The sequence below is a fragment of the Meleagris gallopavo genome, chromosome 4 (assembly GCF_000146605.3).
Source record: "Meleagris gallopavo isolate NT-WF06-2002-E0010 breed Aviagen turkey brand Nicholas breeding stock chromosome 4, Turkey_5.1, whole genome shotgun sequence".
Lineage (NCBI taxonomy): Eukaryota > Metazoa > Chordata > Aves > Galliformes > Phasianidae > Meleagris > Meleagris gallopavo.
Genome location: NC_015014.2, coordinates 58,150,484 through 58,163,723, shown reverse-complemented (window position 1 = coordinate 58,163,723; position 13,240 = coordinate 58,150,484). Strand labels below are relative to the sequence as shown.

General features: G+C 36.5%; 1 protein-coding gene across 1 annotated transcript; it reads left to right on the top strand.

Annotated features, from left to right (window-relative positions):
- Nucleotides 1-985: 985 nt before the first annotated feature.
- Nucleotides 986-9,556, top strand: LOC104910848 (limbin-like). Its single transcript, XM_019614972.2, has 5 exons — nucleotides 986-1,225; nucleotides 2,605-2,692; nucleotides 6,894-7,084; nucleotides 7,659-7,757; nucleotides 8,135-9,556. The coding sequence occupies exons 1-5, from the start codon at nucleotides 1,047-1,049 to the stop codon at nucleotides 8,403-8,405; spliced, it is 828 nt and encodes a 275-aa protein (XP_019470517.1). The 5' UTR covers nucleotides 986-1,046; the 3' UTR covers nucleotides 8,406-9,556.
- The last annotated feature ends 3,684 nt before the right edge of the window (nucleotides 9,557-13,240 follow it).

Sequence of the window (13,240 nt, the reverse complement as noted above, 5' to 3'; positions counted from 1 at the left end):
CCTCCACATTCAATACTAGACCAGGCTGCCCAGGGCCCCATCCAGTCCCATTCCCAAATACTGCATTAGTGATCGTTTTTGTCAGTCAGTGAAACAGGCATGTTTGGCTATTTGTGAATATGCTTCATCCCCTCAGAGAGAGCGAGTTTTATTCATTTTTGCTGTTAGGAGAGTAAATCTGAGCTCCAAGAATCAAATCTTGCTGACTGAGGGGCAGACACTCACTTAGAGATGCCATACTCCAATGAATTTCTAATATGAATACAGCTGATGAGGTGGGGGAGCAAATGGAAAAAGTACTGAATTTTTATCTAAGCTACAGTTTGAGCAGTAGGGTGCTGAGATATTTATTAAGCAGCTTATTTGAGGTCAGACAAAAATGACCCTTGAAGACTGGAATATGAACCCTTCCTTTTGGAGTCAAGTTTGATTATTTGACCAAGGAGAGATAGTTTGGCATGAGAGATCCAGTCCACTTAAAACTTAGATTTTAACAAAAGGCTTTAACCCTTCAATTTTTAGAGCATTGTATTTTAAGTCTAATTTTATTACTCTAAGTATGAATTACTCTCTTTGAACTTTATTTCTCATTAATACTAGTGATTAATGCAATATAACTGAAACTAGTCTTGCTCAGTTTTGCACACTATTTCAGTAGCTTTATGCAGCTCATAAATTAATTATAATGGCACCATTCTTTTACTAGATCTCAGATTTCTGTATTGTACTTTCTAGATGTCATCTATAGCGGAAGGTTTCAGAGAGCATCAGCTGCAGAAACTGACTTGTATCTCTAGCATTGTTCTGATATTCGTAGTGTGCAAGTCATATTTACTGAAGACCTTGAAAAGTGTCTTGGAAGGTGTAATGGCTGCATGTGGTTGAGTAAAATGACAAAATGAATAAACAAATAACACAAACTGATATAATCTTTTTTCTTCACTCCCAATGGAATTTGTTCTTCCAAGATAAAATGCAACTTTCCATCACTATGTGTGTTCAACCTCTAGGAGATTGAAGAACTTGACAGGAAGCTGGAGTATGAAATGTTGCATAAGGAATCTGCGCAGCAGCAGCGACATCTAATGAATAAGCAGAGGTGGACACCAGATGGATTGAGACCTTCAAATGAAGCTGTAGAAACAAATGTAGACAGACAGGTGACATTTCTGCTAAGACAGGCCATGAATAGATGTATGGAATTTATAAACTTGCACCAGTACAGGTGAGTGCTATGGTCTTGGATATTGCTAACTCACTGCAGTCATTATAGACTTTAAGATACCACACAGAAACAGCAAAGTGTTCTGCGTTGTTGAGGAGGGGCTGTACATCTGTGTTTAAACAGTGTCTTTTTTGTGATGCAGCCCAGAGTGTAACAAAGAAGTCTCAGGAATACTGAAATAAGAAATATGGAATAATAATTTGGTTGCATTTGGATTGTGATGTGTTATAAGACTATTTCTTGATGGGGCCAATGGAAACCTAGCAATAGCAGCAACAGGGGAAAGAATTCTAATCCTGTTACTTCATTTCCCAAGGTAATAGATAGGGACGTCAATGAAACCTGCTCTGTTGGAATCAGAGGAAGTAGCCAAGACAATAAAATTAAATTTCCACCTGCACACTCTCACTCTGTAGACTGAATTCTCTATGGGACAGTCATCTTAAAGGTCATATATAAAGACTTCCTCCAAGATAGGCTTGTTTTCCCTGACCAGTTTTTAAGTGAAAATATCAGTGGGGAAAAAAATCCCCAACAGTCTTGCCTCCTGAGAGATATTTAAAAATATCTGTCTTGTCATCGAGATCATCCAGCAAAAAGATAATGTGCAGAATTATGAAATACTGTATTACCTTTATTAGGGTTTAGGGAGTTAGAAACAACATTTTTTATATATTGCACAGTATTAAACGCCTACCAGCTGTTTTACGTTAGAAAGAGGGGTTTCTCTTGTACCAGTTGATTTATTAAAAGGTTTTTGATAGACTTTGAGTAGAGCTGTTACACTCTGCTCTAACTCTGAAAGGGTACGTGATGTAGATCAACAACTCTCCTATTGTAGATTTACTAGAAGAGAAAATAGATTCCTGGCTTGGGAATACCATGGGATACAGATATGTTAGACATGCTTTCAAAGAAACAGTAACTAGTCTTTCCTATATACCTGTAAACATAATGGAAGAAGTGAATATTGTATTTTTCTCACGTTGCATTAGAATTGCTTCATAGTTTGGTCTAGAGTGAAAAAATCATCAGTAATGAGAAAGCTAACAGTTTGTTGTTATTTCAGCACCGAAAAGATCCACAATGTATTGAAAAGTGTGGAGATGAAATTTGAGATGATAGGAGGACAAATTGAATCACAGTCTTTTGGAGTGGTTTCTGATTTGTATTTCGTGCAAGGCTCCACTCTGATTTTGTGTTGTGATTCAGGGGAGAAGAGAAGGGGAGAAGCTTGCTTATTTTAGATGTTTTGCTGTTCAACCAGCGTAGCTGATAAGAGTCACGTATCCTGAATGGATAACTTTCAGTTATTGTTTGCTGTAATGCATTCATTGTTCCAGGGAAGATTTCTATGTTAATTCTATCTTTCACTTCAGCTTGAGAGATGAGCAATGGAATTGTATGGTGCTTGAAGATCTCTTGGAAAATATAGAAATGGATGCATTTTCGGCACTTTATAGTCAGGTAAGCATGAAATCAAACAAAGGTTCCAATTTAAATTACAGCTGTATCTGGAAACTTTTCTTCTTTTTTTGGGAGCCATTGCAGATGTACTTGGACCCAGTTCTGTAATAGTCACTGCCAGTTCTGGTGTTTGCAGCTTACATTACAAATCAGTTAATTCTGACCTACTTTCAGCCTTTTTAATTTTAGTGAGTTGTAATACTATTCGTTCACTTACAAATCCTTTCCAGCAGTTGTCTTGTTGCATTTTGTTCCACTAAACTAAAGAGAGAACTAAATTGCATGAGTTTATGTCTTACAGACAGGCTTACAGTCTGATTTTCATGTGTTAAGACAAGGGTTTTGTTTAGTTCTCAATCTGTGAGAAATGATTTGCACTGATTGTGTTACAGAACTAAACTACAGAGGCAGTGCTAGTTAAGTTTGCTAGTATCCTTACTCGTATTGTTTTCATAAAGAATATCACCTTTTTGTTGGATATAATTTATTATCTGCCTGTCAGGTCTACACAAGGCATTAGAAATGAATCAGTTATCCCCAAGTTTTATCTGCAGGTCTAACTTGAGGTAAAAAGGTAGCATCAGAATACTGTAGGTGTTATAGCTTTTAGCATCCAGGTGTTTTGCCACTCAAGGACACTGCAGCCACACATATAAGAATGTGTGAATTTCAGATATCAGCAAACAAAGGAGAAACAGGCTGCTTAGTCTAAGAGAGTGTCAGGTTTTACTGTGTCTCAGATTTGTTTCTGTTCATGATTATGTACCCCTTATCCTTTCTTGAGTTAGATGGCTATTTGAGATCAGCTTAAAGTAAGGCTACTGTATATTACATATGCATCTCCTGTGTATTACATCTGAAATTCACTGGGAAGCTAGGACCTGTTTTCTGATCTTTACTCTGATTTTGATTAGAAACTTATGTCAGGGTCTCCTAAAACTCATAGGAGTGTGATAATTGCTTAGTTCTGTCCCTCATGGGGACATTTGGCCTCTGTTCAGAGCAGATTCATTGCACAAGCCTTGCTAGAAGAGATTTGAGTCATCTGGTTGCATGATGGCTACAGTGCTGTCCTGGAGTGGAGTGTCTCACTTGGTAATAAAGAACTAAATGAGAGAAAATGCAGGAATTCAAACCTAGTCTAATATTTTCCATGTTTCCTGTTCTCTAGACATAATAATAGAAGCACCAAAAATTCGTTCTGATGCATCTTGCATGGAGTAGCATTTGAAAGTGTTTCAAAAAAGCTGTGAGCAGCATTACCATTACTATTACGTATTATCATTTTCCTCTTTGATTTTTCTCTTGCAATCCTTCTTCTCTTCCTCTTCTCATTAAAGTATGGAACAGTGACATGGGCATTGACAGCTATAATGCTTTTCAGAGGTAATACTAAGTTGAGGTTTTGTTTGCACATTTGTGATTGCAGCTTGTCTAACAAGTTAAAATCTTAGAACACTTTTCTAGCTCAAGAGGGATAAAGCTTTTGTTTTGAATATTTCTCTTTTTTTTTCTTGTAGAATATGAGGAGTTAACATGCTTATGTGGATATTTTGTTGAAACATATGATGCTTCAGATACTTGCTGAGTATGATAAATAGAAGTTTTAGATAAAATAAACTTTTTTAATTTCAATGAAAAATAGACATGAGAACACAGACAAAAATTGAAAATGCTTTGCTGATGTTTCCCTGTAGTACTGTGGTTTAAGTCATTGGTCTTGGTGGACCAGTCATGTGAATTAGTTTTATTCTTTTTTGCTAGCTCATTGTATATTTATCTGACACATTCTGCATCCAGAAATACTGACCAGCATACAGGTTTTAAACAGCACAGACAGACTTTGCCAGAAAAGCATTACCAAGACCATTATCATAGCATAATTTCAATGTTTTTTAATCTGCTTTTGCCTTATGTTTTTTGATTAATTGCAGGAATTGCGGGGAACTTGCACAGTGTTTGTTTAGCTTTTTCATGGTCTGGTGAAAACACTCATCAACACTACATGCAAACTCTTAAAAAGACAGCATAAATACTGCATTATTCACATGCTCTTGTCCTTAGTTTGCCATATTTGTAGGTATGGAAGGGTAGAAAAAGTTGCATACTGCAAGCCAGCTGCTTAGCAGAACATCTTGCAAAGGATGTTATGAAATTTCTATCTACTGCTCTTGAGTATAGTTGTGCGTGATAGAGCTTCAGCATTCACCTCTCTTATGAAGTCATTAATTCAGTATGTATGGCATGTTAAGACCAGCTGAATGCTGAAGCAGCTGTGTATAACTTGGTGGAAGGAGTGGGCAACAAACCCAGTGGCCGATTGCTACTGATCCTAATGGTGAATCATTTCAAGAGAAATCCTTTCACAGCAGACCTTGGCTCTCTTCTTAGCATTTAAGCTCAAAGTCTGCATCATATATGGAGAGCTCCTTCAGATACACAAGCAAAATTCTATTCTCAGCAATTATCATAATATAGTAACTCCAACTATAATTCCAAACTGTAAAAAATTACACGCAGGGTAATAACAATTTATTAATTTATTAATTACATTGATAATAAGAATTGATTTAAAATCTTTTTCCTTGTCACGTTACAATTTATAGACGTGTTATAGTGGCAAACATTAAGAAGATATAGCTGTTGTACTTCTGTATCTTACATTCATTCTTTTCTTTATAGAGGATTTAGACTAGTTTTCATATCTGTGGATGTATCCTTCTCTGGAAAACCAGATGTGTTTTATTTTTTGATCTTTTGTCCTGCAGCTTATGTGCCAATGGAGGTGGATGTGGGTCATTAAGAGATTTGCTTGAATGATAGTGAGTTCAGGATTGTAAGCCTCTGGCTGAGAAGTTACTTTTAAATAAGCATGTAGCTGTAGCCCCAGGTACAGTAGTTGGTTTTTTGAGACAACAGATGACGGAGGCACACTGTTGCTGAAAACAGCACAGTAAGCTTGAAACACAGCATAAGTCAAATTAATTGATTCTTGCATGTAGGGGTTTAAATACACGTTGCTTAGACCAAATACTTAATTCTGCTGTTTGTAAATCACATCCCTATTTTCACTTTGGCCAAATTCAGAGAATACAAGTGAGGTTGTTTGTGGCACAAGTAGCCATTAGTGTTACAAAAGATGTAAAAGCCTGATCTTTACAGTACCTTGCCATATAATATGCCTGTAGATGGAAACTCATCCCACACTAGTGTGATTTTTCCTGTATTTGAACACACGTTCAGTCTGGGTAGCTCACAGATCAGTACTCCCTTTGCCAGACCTGTGTTGGGTGCACCTGGCTGATGCTACTTACACTACTGTTGACAGCATTGTAGCAATTTGGAGGATGAATTAATCATGAATTGTGCTGTGTTAGAAGAGAACTGAGCAGTAGTACTAATTACAAACCATTCTTGGTGAATAAAAGTGATGGTCAGAGGGGAGGAAGGAATACTTTCAGGAAGAAGCTAATACAGGGGAGAGCAGTAATGAAGTCATGGTGGTTTGATCATCTGCACATAGATTACTGAGACCATTCAGCCAAAGGGAAGGGTGGGTCATAGAAATGTGTCATTTTTATGTTTTTTGTAAGAACAACAGTTTTTAAAGGCAGAAGAAGATCTGTATAAATTGACTTCCGAAATTAAACGTAGATGTCTGTATTAAGATTTAAGCTCTTCTTTATATTTTCCTCATAGAGGCATCAAATCACTTCTTACTCTAAGAAGTGTGAACTCATGTCTCTTTTACCTAACTACAGTGACAGTTTTGTTTTAGGATGAAAATATTGGGTATTTCAAATGATTTCAGCTGCCTGAGATACACGTATACTCTGAACAGTGATGTTCCGGCCATTTAACTTGTTTTAATATGATCTTCTTTCCATTGAGCATCCACTTTAAGCACACAACCTGAAAGGAACTGGTTTTTTGAAATTTCAAGTAACTGTGTCTGGAGTGAGATGGGCTACTTCGATATATCAGGAGCCAATGTGGATGGAAGCAATGAACATGAGATTTGAGATTGTGACCACTTGACACCAAAGCTGACAATGCAAAAATTATTTTCAGTAATATTTAGTTTCTGTGATGAACAATTCTTTAACCTTAGCAGTTAAAAATCAATTACACTTTTTTTTTCTTTTTTCTTTTTTTAATTTCAATATTATATATCTCTCTCTTTCACCCATTAATCTTCCAGGAGCTCCAACTGGCAGGTTATTTAGCCAGACTGACCAGGGTACCAATGGGGATGTTGCACAGGATTCTGAACTTGTTGCTGCCCTCCAGTACACAGAGTGAGGTTCTTTCTATCCTTGATTCCATCGGTGTATATTCAGATGCTGCTGAAAGTGATAGTAATGCAGACGAGTCTGGCAGCTGTAAAAAAAGGCAAGTGGGATTTTTTTTGGAAGACCATTGGAAAAGATTATTGTTTCCTGTAAATATTGATTTCCTGTACAAGCAAATGACAGTAGAAAAATAGCAGGTGCATAAGTTTATTTTGTGAAATTCTTTTATGGGGAAAAAGTGTTTTGAAACTGGTTCATTATTTCATGAAACAAAATAAATTAATTGATGAGAAGTTCATACATGTTACGATTTATAAATAAAGCAGTGGTTTTATAGATTTATAAACCTTGCTCTGATCGTTTTCTTTCTGTTAAGTTTGTTAGAATAATAAAATCTTATCTCCCAGCTCTGTGCCTTGACATAGGAGAGAGAGAGAAGGAGATGTTGTGTTACTGGACCCCTCTAGTTGTTGGATGTATGTTGTCAAGGAACAACCAAGGGTCCTTGAGACAGTGCTCGGAGGTGTAATCTTCTTGATTTATATCATTTTTGTAAAAATATAATTATATTCATGCTATTAATGTCATGGATTTGTGGTTAAAATAAGAAGAGGGAAGAAATTGTGCGTGGTTAGGGATTTGCTGCTGAGAATATTTCTTTCGTTCTCTTTCAGGAGGAACCAAGAATGGCAAGCACTGGAATACAAAGTAAGGGAAGATCTGATAAGCAAAAGTTTGGAAAGGATCCTTTCTCTAAACAGGAGAAAAGACAGGTAAGGGAAGAACAGAAGGAAATATATGATTATTTATTTCATCTCCAAAGATGCTTGCTTTTATATCAGAAAACAAGTTCCTAAGTATGCATTTTCTGATGTTCTTCAACTTATCTGCAGAATTTACACATTTTTCATACACATTGCCCACCTCCCTATGTTACTTATTATAAAGTTAACTTTTCTTACGTGATTTTATATCTCATAAGATGATTTGTAAATTATAGTAGACTGGAATGGAAATTACACTTTGATCTGTCTGAAATATGATTATCTTAATTTTCAGTGGAAAGTCACTACCGTGTTATGCAGTGATAGAGAAAGTGATCCTATTTTTCTGCCAGGTTTTTATTTATTTCTTTATTTCATTAATGTAGCTTGATAAAGAAGAAGCAACTTGCCCTTCTGGAAAGACCATCATTCATTCACCTTGAAAGTTTGCCTACGCATCCTCCTGTGGAACAGCCCAGTCCAGATGTTTCTTTTAACAGTGTGACAGCTGAAGCCATAGAGGTATTAGACACAGGGGAGAAGATATTTTTGTTTCGTGACCGGAGTGATCCAACACTTTCTTTTCATAATTATCCAAGAAAAAAGAAAAAGAACTTTCTTAATTCCAAAAAGGCTGCTCATGCAAGTATAAACTAATGAGGGAGAGTTCCAGTTGGAGAATCAACTGGTGAAGAGCGAGTTATTTAAAAATCAAAAAAAGAATGAGAAATAATGAAGTGTGCAGTTTGAATAGCACTTGGATTGTCTTAATAGCATTTTTCTGACATTGTAAATGGCTGTTGTTTTATATTGGCACACTTCACAGTGAGCATTATGCATTTTGTACTTCTTGACAGTGTAGGATGCAACAGGTGGAATATGTTGTGTGTTTTGTGATATGCATTCTGACAGACAGGACTCTGTGTTTCTTCAGTACATTTTGGTCATTTTTGCACTGATTTTACTGTAGCTCTATCTTCATAATTTATATCAATTTATTTATTATATAAAGCAGGTACTGATTTACTGTTCTTGTATTTATATATTCTTGTAACAAGCTGTGGTTCAGCAGATGACATGCAGAGATAAAATTCACAAGTCTTCTGCTCTCCGTTTTTCTGTTAGTCCAGCTAATTTACTCTATAATCTTGTGCTGTTAATGAGCTTTGAATGTTACTGCTACTCTCTGTGTTCTCTGGTGATAGCTGGTGGTTAAGATCTTCAGCTCTTAGTTTTATGTCCAGGAGTATTTCACATTTCACTATTGTTTATAAGCTTAATTCAGTAGAGCAAAGAATGTTGCTTCAGTTGGAAGCATAAGGTTTAAATCTTAAATATTTGTAACCTGTTGCAGTCAATTTCTTGGTGAAACAATACCGTATATGTCAGTAGAAATGGGAAAATGGCAAATGCAGCTCTATTAGCTTCACGAGCTTTTTTCTTTTACAGTGCTGCCAGCTCTCACAATTTTAGGTGGCTATTTTTGAAGTTCTTATTCCCAAATTTCTCTAACCTAATGTCAGTATTACTTTACATTTTAGAAAAGAGTTAATTTTCAAACTTTTCTAGTTGGCAGAAAGTCTGTAAATATGAATCCTAAAAACAATAACAGGAAAAGGTAAAATAAATGCATATGTTTGTTAATATTTCATTATTTTCTAGCCTATTTTGTGCTCTTTTTTTTAAACTATGTAATGCTCTGATGGTACTGTGATTGTGTATTTTGCAGTTTTTCAAGTATGGAGTTTCTGTGCCTTTGTATTAATAGGATGCCAATTTAATTTTAAAAATAAAAATGTTACTTTGTATGCATGTCTGCAGTTGGCATGTATTCCCACTGGAAAAAAAAAAGCCTTTTTTTCCCCACTTCCCTTAACATGTTTAAATATTCATCCCACGGTAAACAACAATTAGTGTTTCTTATTGCTACTAACATTAGAAAATGTTCTATGCAGTAATTAGGCTGATAATCCTAATTATTTTCTGATTGCATTCTTCAATCTCTTCATAGAAGTTGTTACTTGCACAGAAAGAGGAGTGTCAGACCTGCTGTGTTTTAGTGCATCTGATATGTCCTCCCCAGGGCATTGGTAGGTTAAGGTAGGGTCTGTCCTAACTTGAGACAGGTCAAAGCTGCTTCTGCAGGAGGCTCTGGTGTTTCAAAAAGGAGTTTGGAATAGCCATGTCTCAAGCAGCCCCTGTGCAAGAAGAAGCAATAGGAAAAACTGAGCTGTTCTCAAGGCTGCAAGGAGCCCTTGAAAGCTGAAGTATCTTCTCTTGAATGAAAGTCTCTCCCAAGATTTCTTTCCAAGCCTTGATTCTAGGCTATTATTGTATGAAAAGAGAAACAAGAAAGCTGGTCGCAGATAAGATGTTGTTACCATGCAAAATCTGACTATTGATTGCTATATTGATTTATTATCCTTAACAACTAATCTGCATATCTGATAGTAGAAGGATAATTTGCAACTCCTACTCGTCACAAATTTGAAGCAGCTTGGTGATTGGAACAGTTGAGAAATGTCTGAATCAGTTCCATATCATGCTGTATTCAGAGGAATGTGCAAACCTTAAAATCTCTCACACCCTATGGAATAGGTACTACATAGCTACCACCCATCTTCAGTAAAGACTGGATTATGTTCGGTTTTGAGTCATTCAAAGGACAGAGGAGGGCCAGTTGGTGTGTGTGTTGTTCCAATGTGCATACTGTAGGTATTAGAATCCTTACTCCATAGTAGACACCTTGGAAGAAATATTTGCTGGACAATCAAAGAATCACAGAATGGCCCGGGTTGGAAGGGACCTCAAGGAGGCTTATTGACTGTGCAGAATAGTCAGTCATCAGGTATGGCAGACACAGGGACTCTCTCAGCGTCAACATTATCCCAGCTTTCTGTTAGGAGTGTGATTCCTCCTGAAAAAAACATGTGGTGCTTGTAGGTTAGAGGTTTGCATTGGTAGGAAACAAAATGCCCCAGAAAAGCTGTTAAGAGGAGCTGTTGCTGAGAGAGATCTGCAATGAAATACAATATACATGCTAAGCCTGATGAAGAATAATTAATGCCAAGAATTACATGCTGGTACAAACTACCAACATTTTGTCAGAAGGTCAATCAATTGTTTAAAAAAAAAAAAGTGAAAATGCATATACTGGCCTGACATTTTTGTACTGAGGAAAATGCAAACACGAAAGTAAAAAGATTAACATTTTTGTGGAAATAATGTTTGTACTTCTTAGGTAACTTTATTTATTATTATCACAATTTTGTTGCCAGATTAAGTTCTAGAGTGACATCATGTCTTTAATGAGGTCAGTTCTGCAAAATGCTCATCTGCTTTATCTGAAACTGGGGAAATCATGCTGCTTTCTTACATTATCTTGTATTTATGTAGTTGCTATTTTAACACCTTCTTTTTTTCTGGGGAATGTAAAGTTTTTGTGTTGCTATCTTAACAGTCCAGTGCCAGTAATTATATTGCCTTTTGTCAACAGTTCTTGCTTCCTTAGAGTCTGATAGAAAGATTTTTAAAGCACCAAGCACCACGTCCACTAATTCTGAGTTCCCACCCTGCCCTGTGCCAGGATGTTTTCCTACTGTCCTGATACAACTGGTATTAACATAGCTGTGCCAGCATAAAGCAAGCTGATTTTGCCTACCAAATTGTGAAAGCTGTGTTAGGAGAGGCTATTTTGTCACAGGTCATTCGATGCTGAATGAGAACACGTGTACCAGCCAGGTAATACTGTGAAAAGGATAAATGTGATCCTTCTGGCGAGCATTCCAGGTGAGATTTGGCTTTTGCTGCTTGTCCACTAAAATCCTCTTCTGCAAAATGGCTGGCAAAGGCCAGCAGCACTTTCCATTTGTTTTCTTGTTGTTTACAGGGAGCAAGATAAGGAACTTGTGACTCGGCACTTGTGAAAGACTCTGCAATGCTTTCACTGTTTGTGTTGGCAGACAAGCTTAACATAAATGGGCCATTTAGTACAAACTGGTAATGTCCATCTGCATGAGGATGGTCTCTGCTTGCTCGTGTATATAACCACTAGTTATTTTTTCTACCTCAGCTGTATCAGGAAGCTTGAAACCCAAACCAACTAAAAGCAGTTTGCTTTCCATAAGGCTCAAAATTCATCTGGAAATCAGGAGACAGTGATTTGATTGGCTGTACATGCTGGAAAGAATTATATTTGGAGAAAGCCAGCTTCTTTGGAGCATGTTCTTTAATCAGGTCAGAGAAGAGGTTTTGTACTCTCAGCCACTTCTGTTTGAAGGAAGACAATAGGAAAATAAATTAAATTCTCAAAGTGGCAGATATCAGTCCTAGGTACTTGTTCCAATATCTCAGAACATGAGATCAGAACCTGGATAACTTCGAGCATCAGTATTAGACTCTAGTCCTTGATTTTGTGCGTAAGAGAATGGAATCTCATTAGAAAATATACATTTTTCAAGTTGCTCAGGTGAACAAAAATATTCATATGGAGAACGTTTCAGGGAAGTAAAAAATCACTTCAGAAGAAACATACATTGAAACACCATTGGAGGAGGTATTTTGAGTGGATAGATGTGCAGTGCCTGTGCTAACTGGAATAAATGTGTAACTGTCCAATTCTTCTGGTATATTTATGTTCTGCTTACAGCTTGACCATCACTAGTAATTAAATCTAGTAATGTATGCTGGCTGCTTTCTATTCATTTGCTGTTGATCACTGGTAATCAGTGTTTTAAAATTACCATCATGGCTGTATTTGCAAATCGGTGTTTGTGTGTTATGTACTGAGGAGTGTGTTTGTCATTTCTCTTTGCGTACCATAGAAATATATGGCAATTCGAGGCTGCATTTTGAAAGTCTCTTTTAAAGCAATCTGTACTTTCACATCCTTCTGTCCTGGAAAATATAAAGGGCACATCAAGAATTGGAATCTGCCTTGAAAACTTATTGAAGATTTTTGAATTCTTGAAGATTTTCAGATCTTCAGACTTCTCAAAATGTTTCATATTCTTTCTTGCAATAATGTTAACAAATTTTCTGTTCTTCTAACAAGTGGGGATAAAATTTTACCTTCTCATTTATCAAATGAGAAGGAAGAGTAATTCAGTGACACTTTTAACAGTTATTTTCAGCTTTTTTTCTCACAAAGTTTTGTTTCCTTAAGAAAAGATTTGTTTGTTTGATGTCTGCCACTCACCGAGGAACACAGAAAATGCTGTAAGTCCTTGCTTTTTCCTTCATAAACCTCTTTTTTTTCCCAAGAACAAGTGCATTATAAATTGTGATTCTGTCTGGTGAAACCCATATATATATATTAATTTATTATTGAATGCTTTAGGAGCAGTTTAACGAACAATGAGGAGCTTCAAGGTTAGCTGGTGAGTTGATAGTGACCAAGTTTTTTCTGGTGCATGGTGCTTTTACTGTCTGTGTCTTTGAGAAAAGTACTAGCCATGACGCCTTACACTCTGCCCAGCTAATTTGGTTCTACC

Coding starts and splice junctions, on each gene's coding strand:
- LOC104910848 (XM_019614972.2), top strand. CDS start 1,047: ATGTTGCATAAGGAATCTGCGCAGCAGCAGCGACATCTAATGAATAAG. Junction 7,085..7,658: donor TCTGGCAGCTGTAAAAAAAG/GCAAGTGGGATT, acceptor GTTCTCTTTCAG/GAGGAACCAAGAATGGCAAG. Junction 7,758..8,134: donor CTAAACAGGAGAAAAGACAG/GTAAGGGAAGAA, acceptor TCATTAATGTAG/CTTGATAAAGAAGAAGCAAC.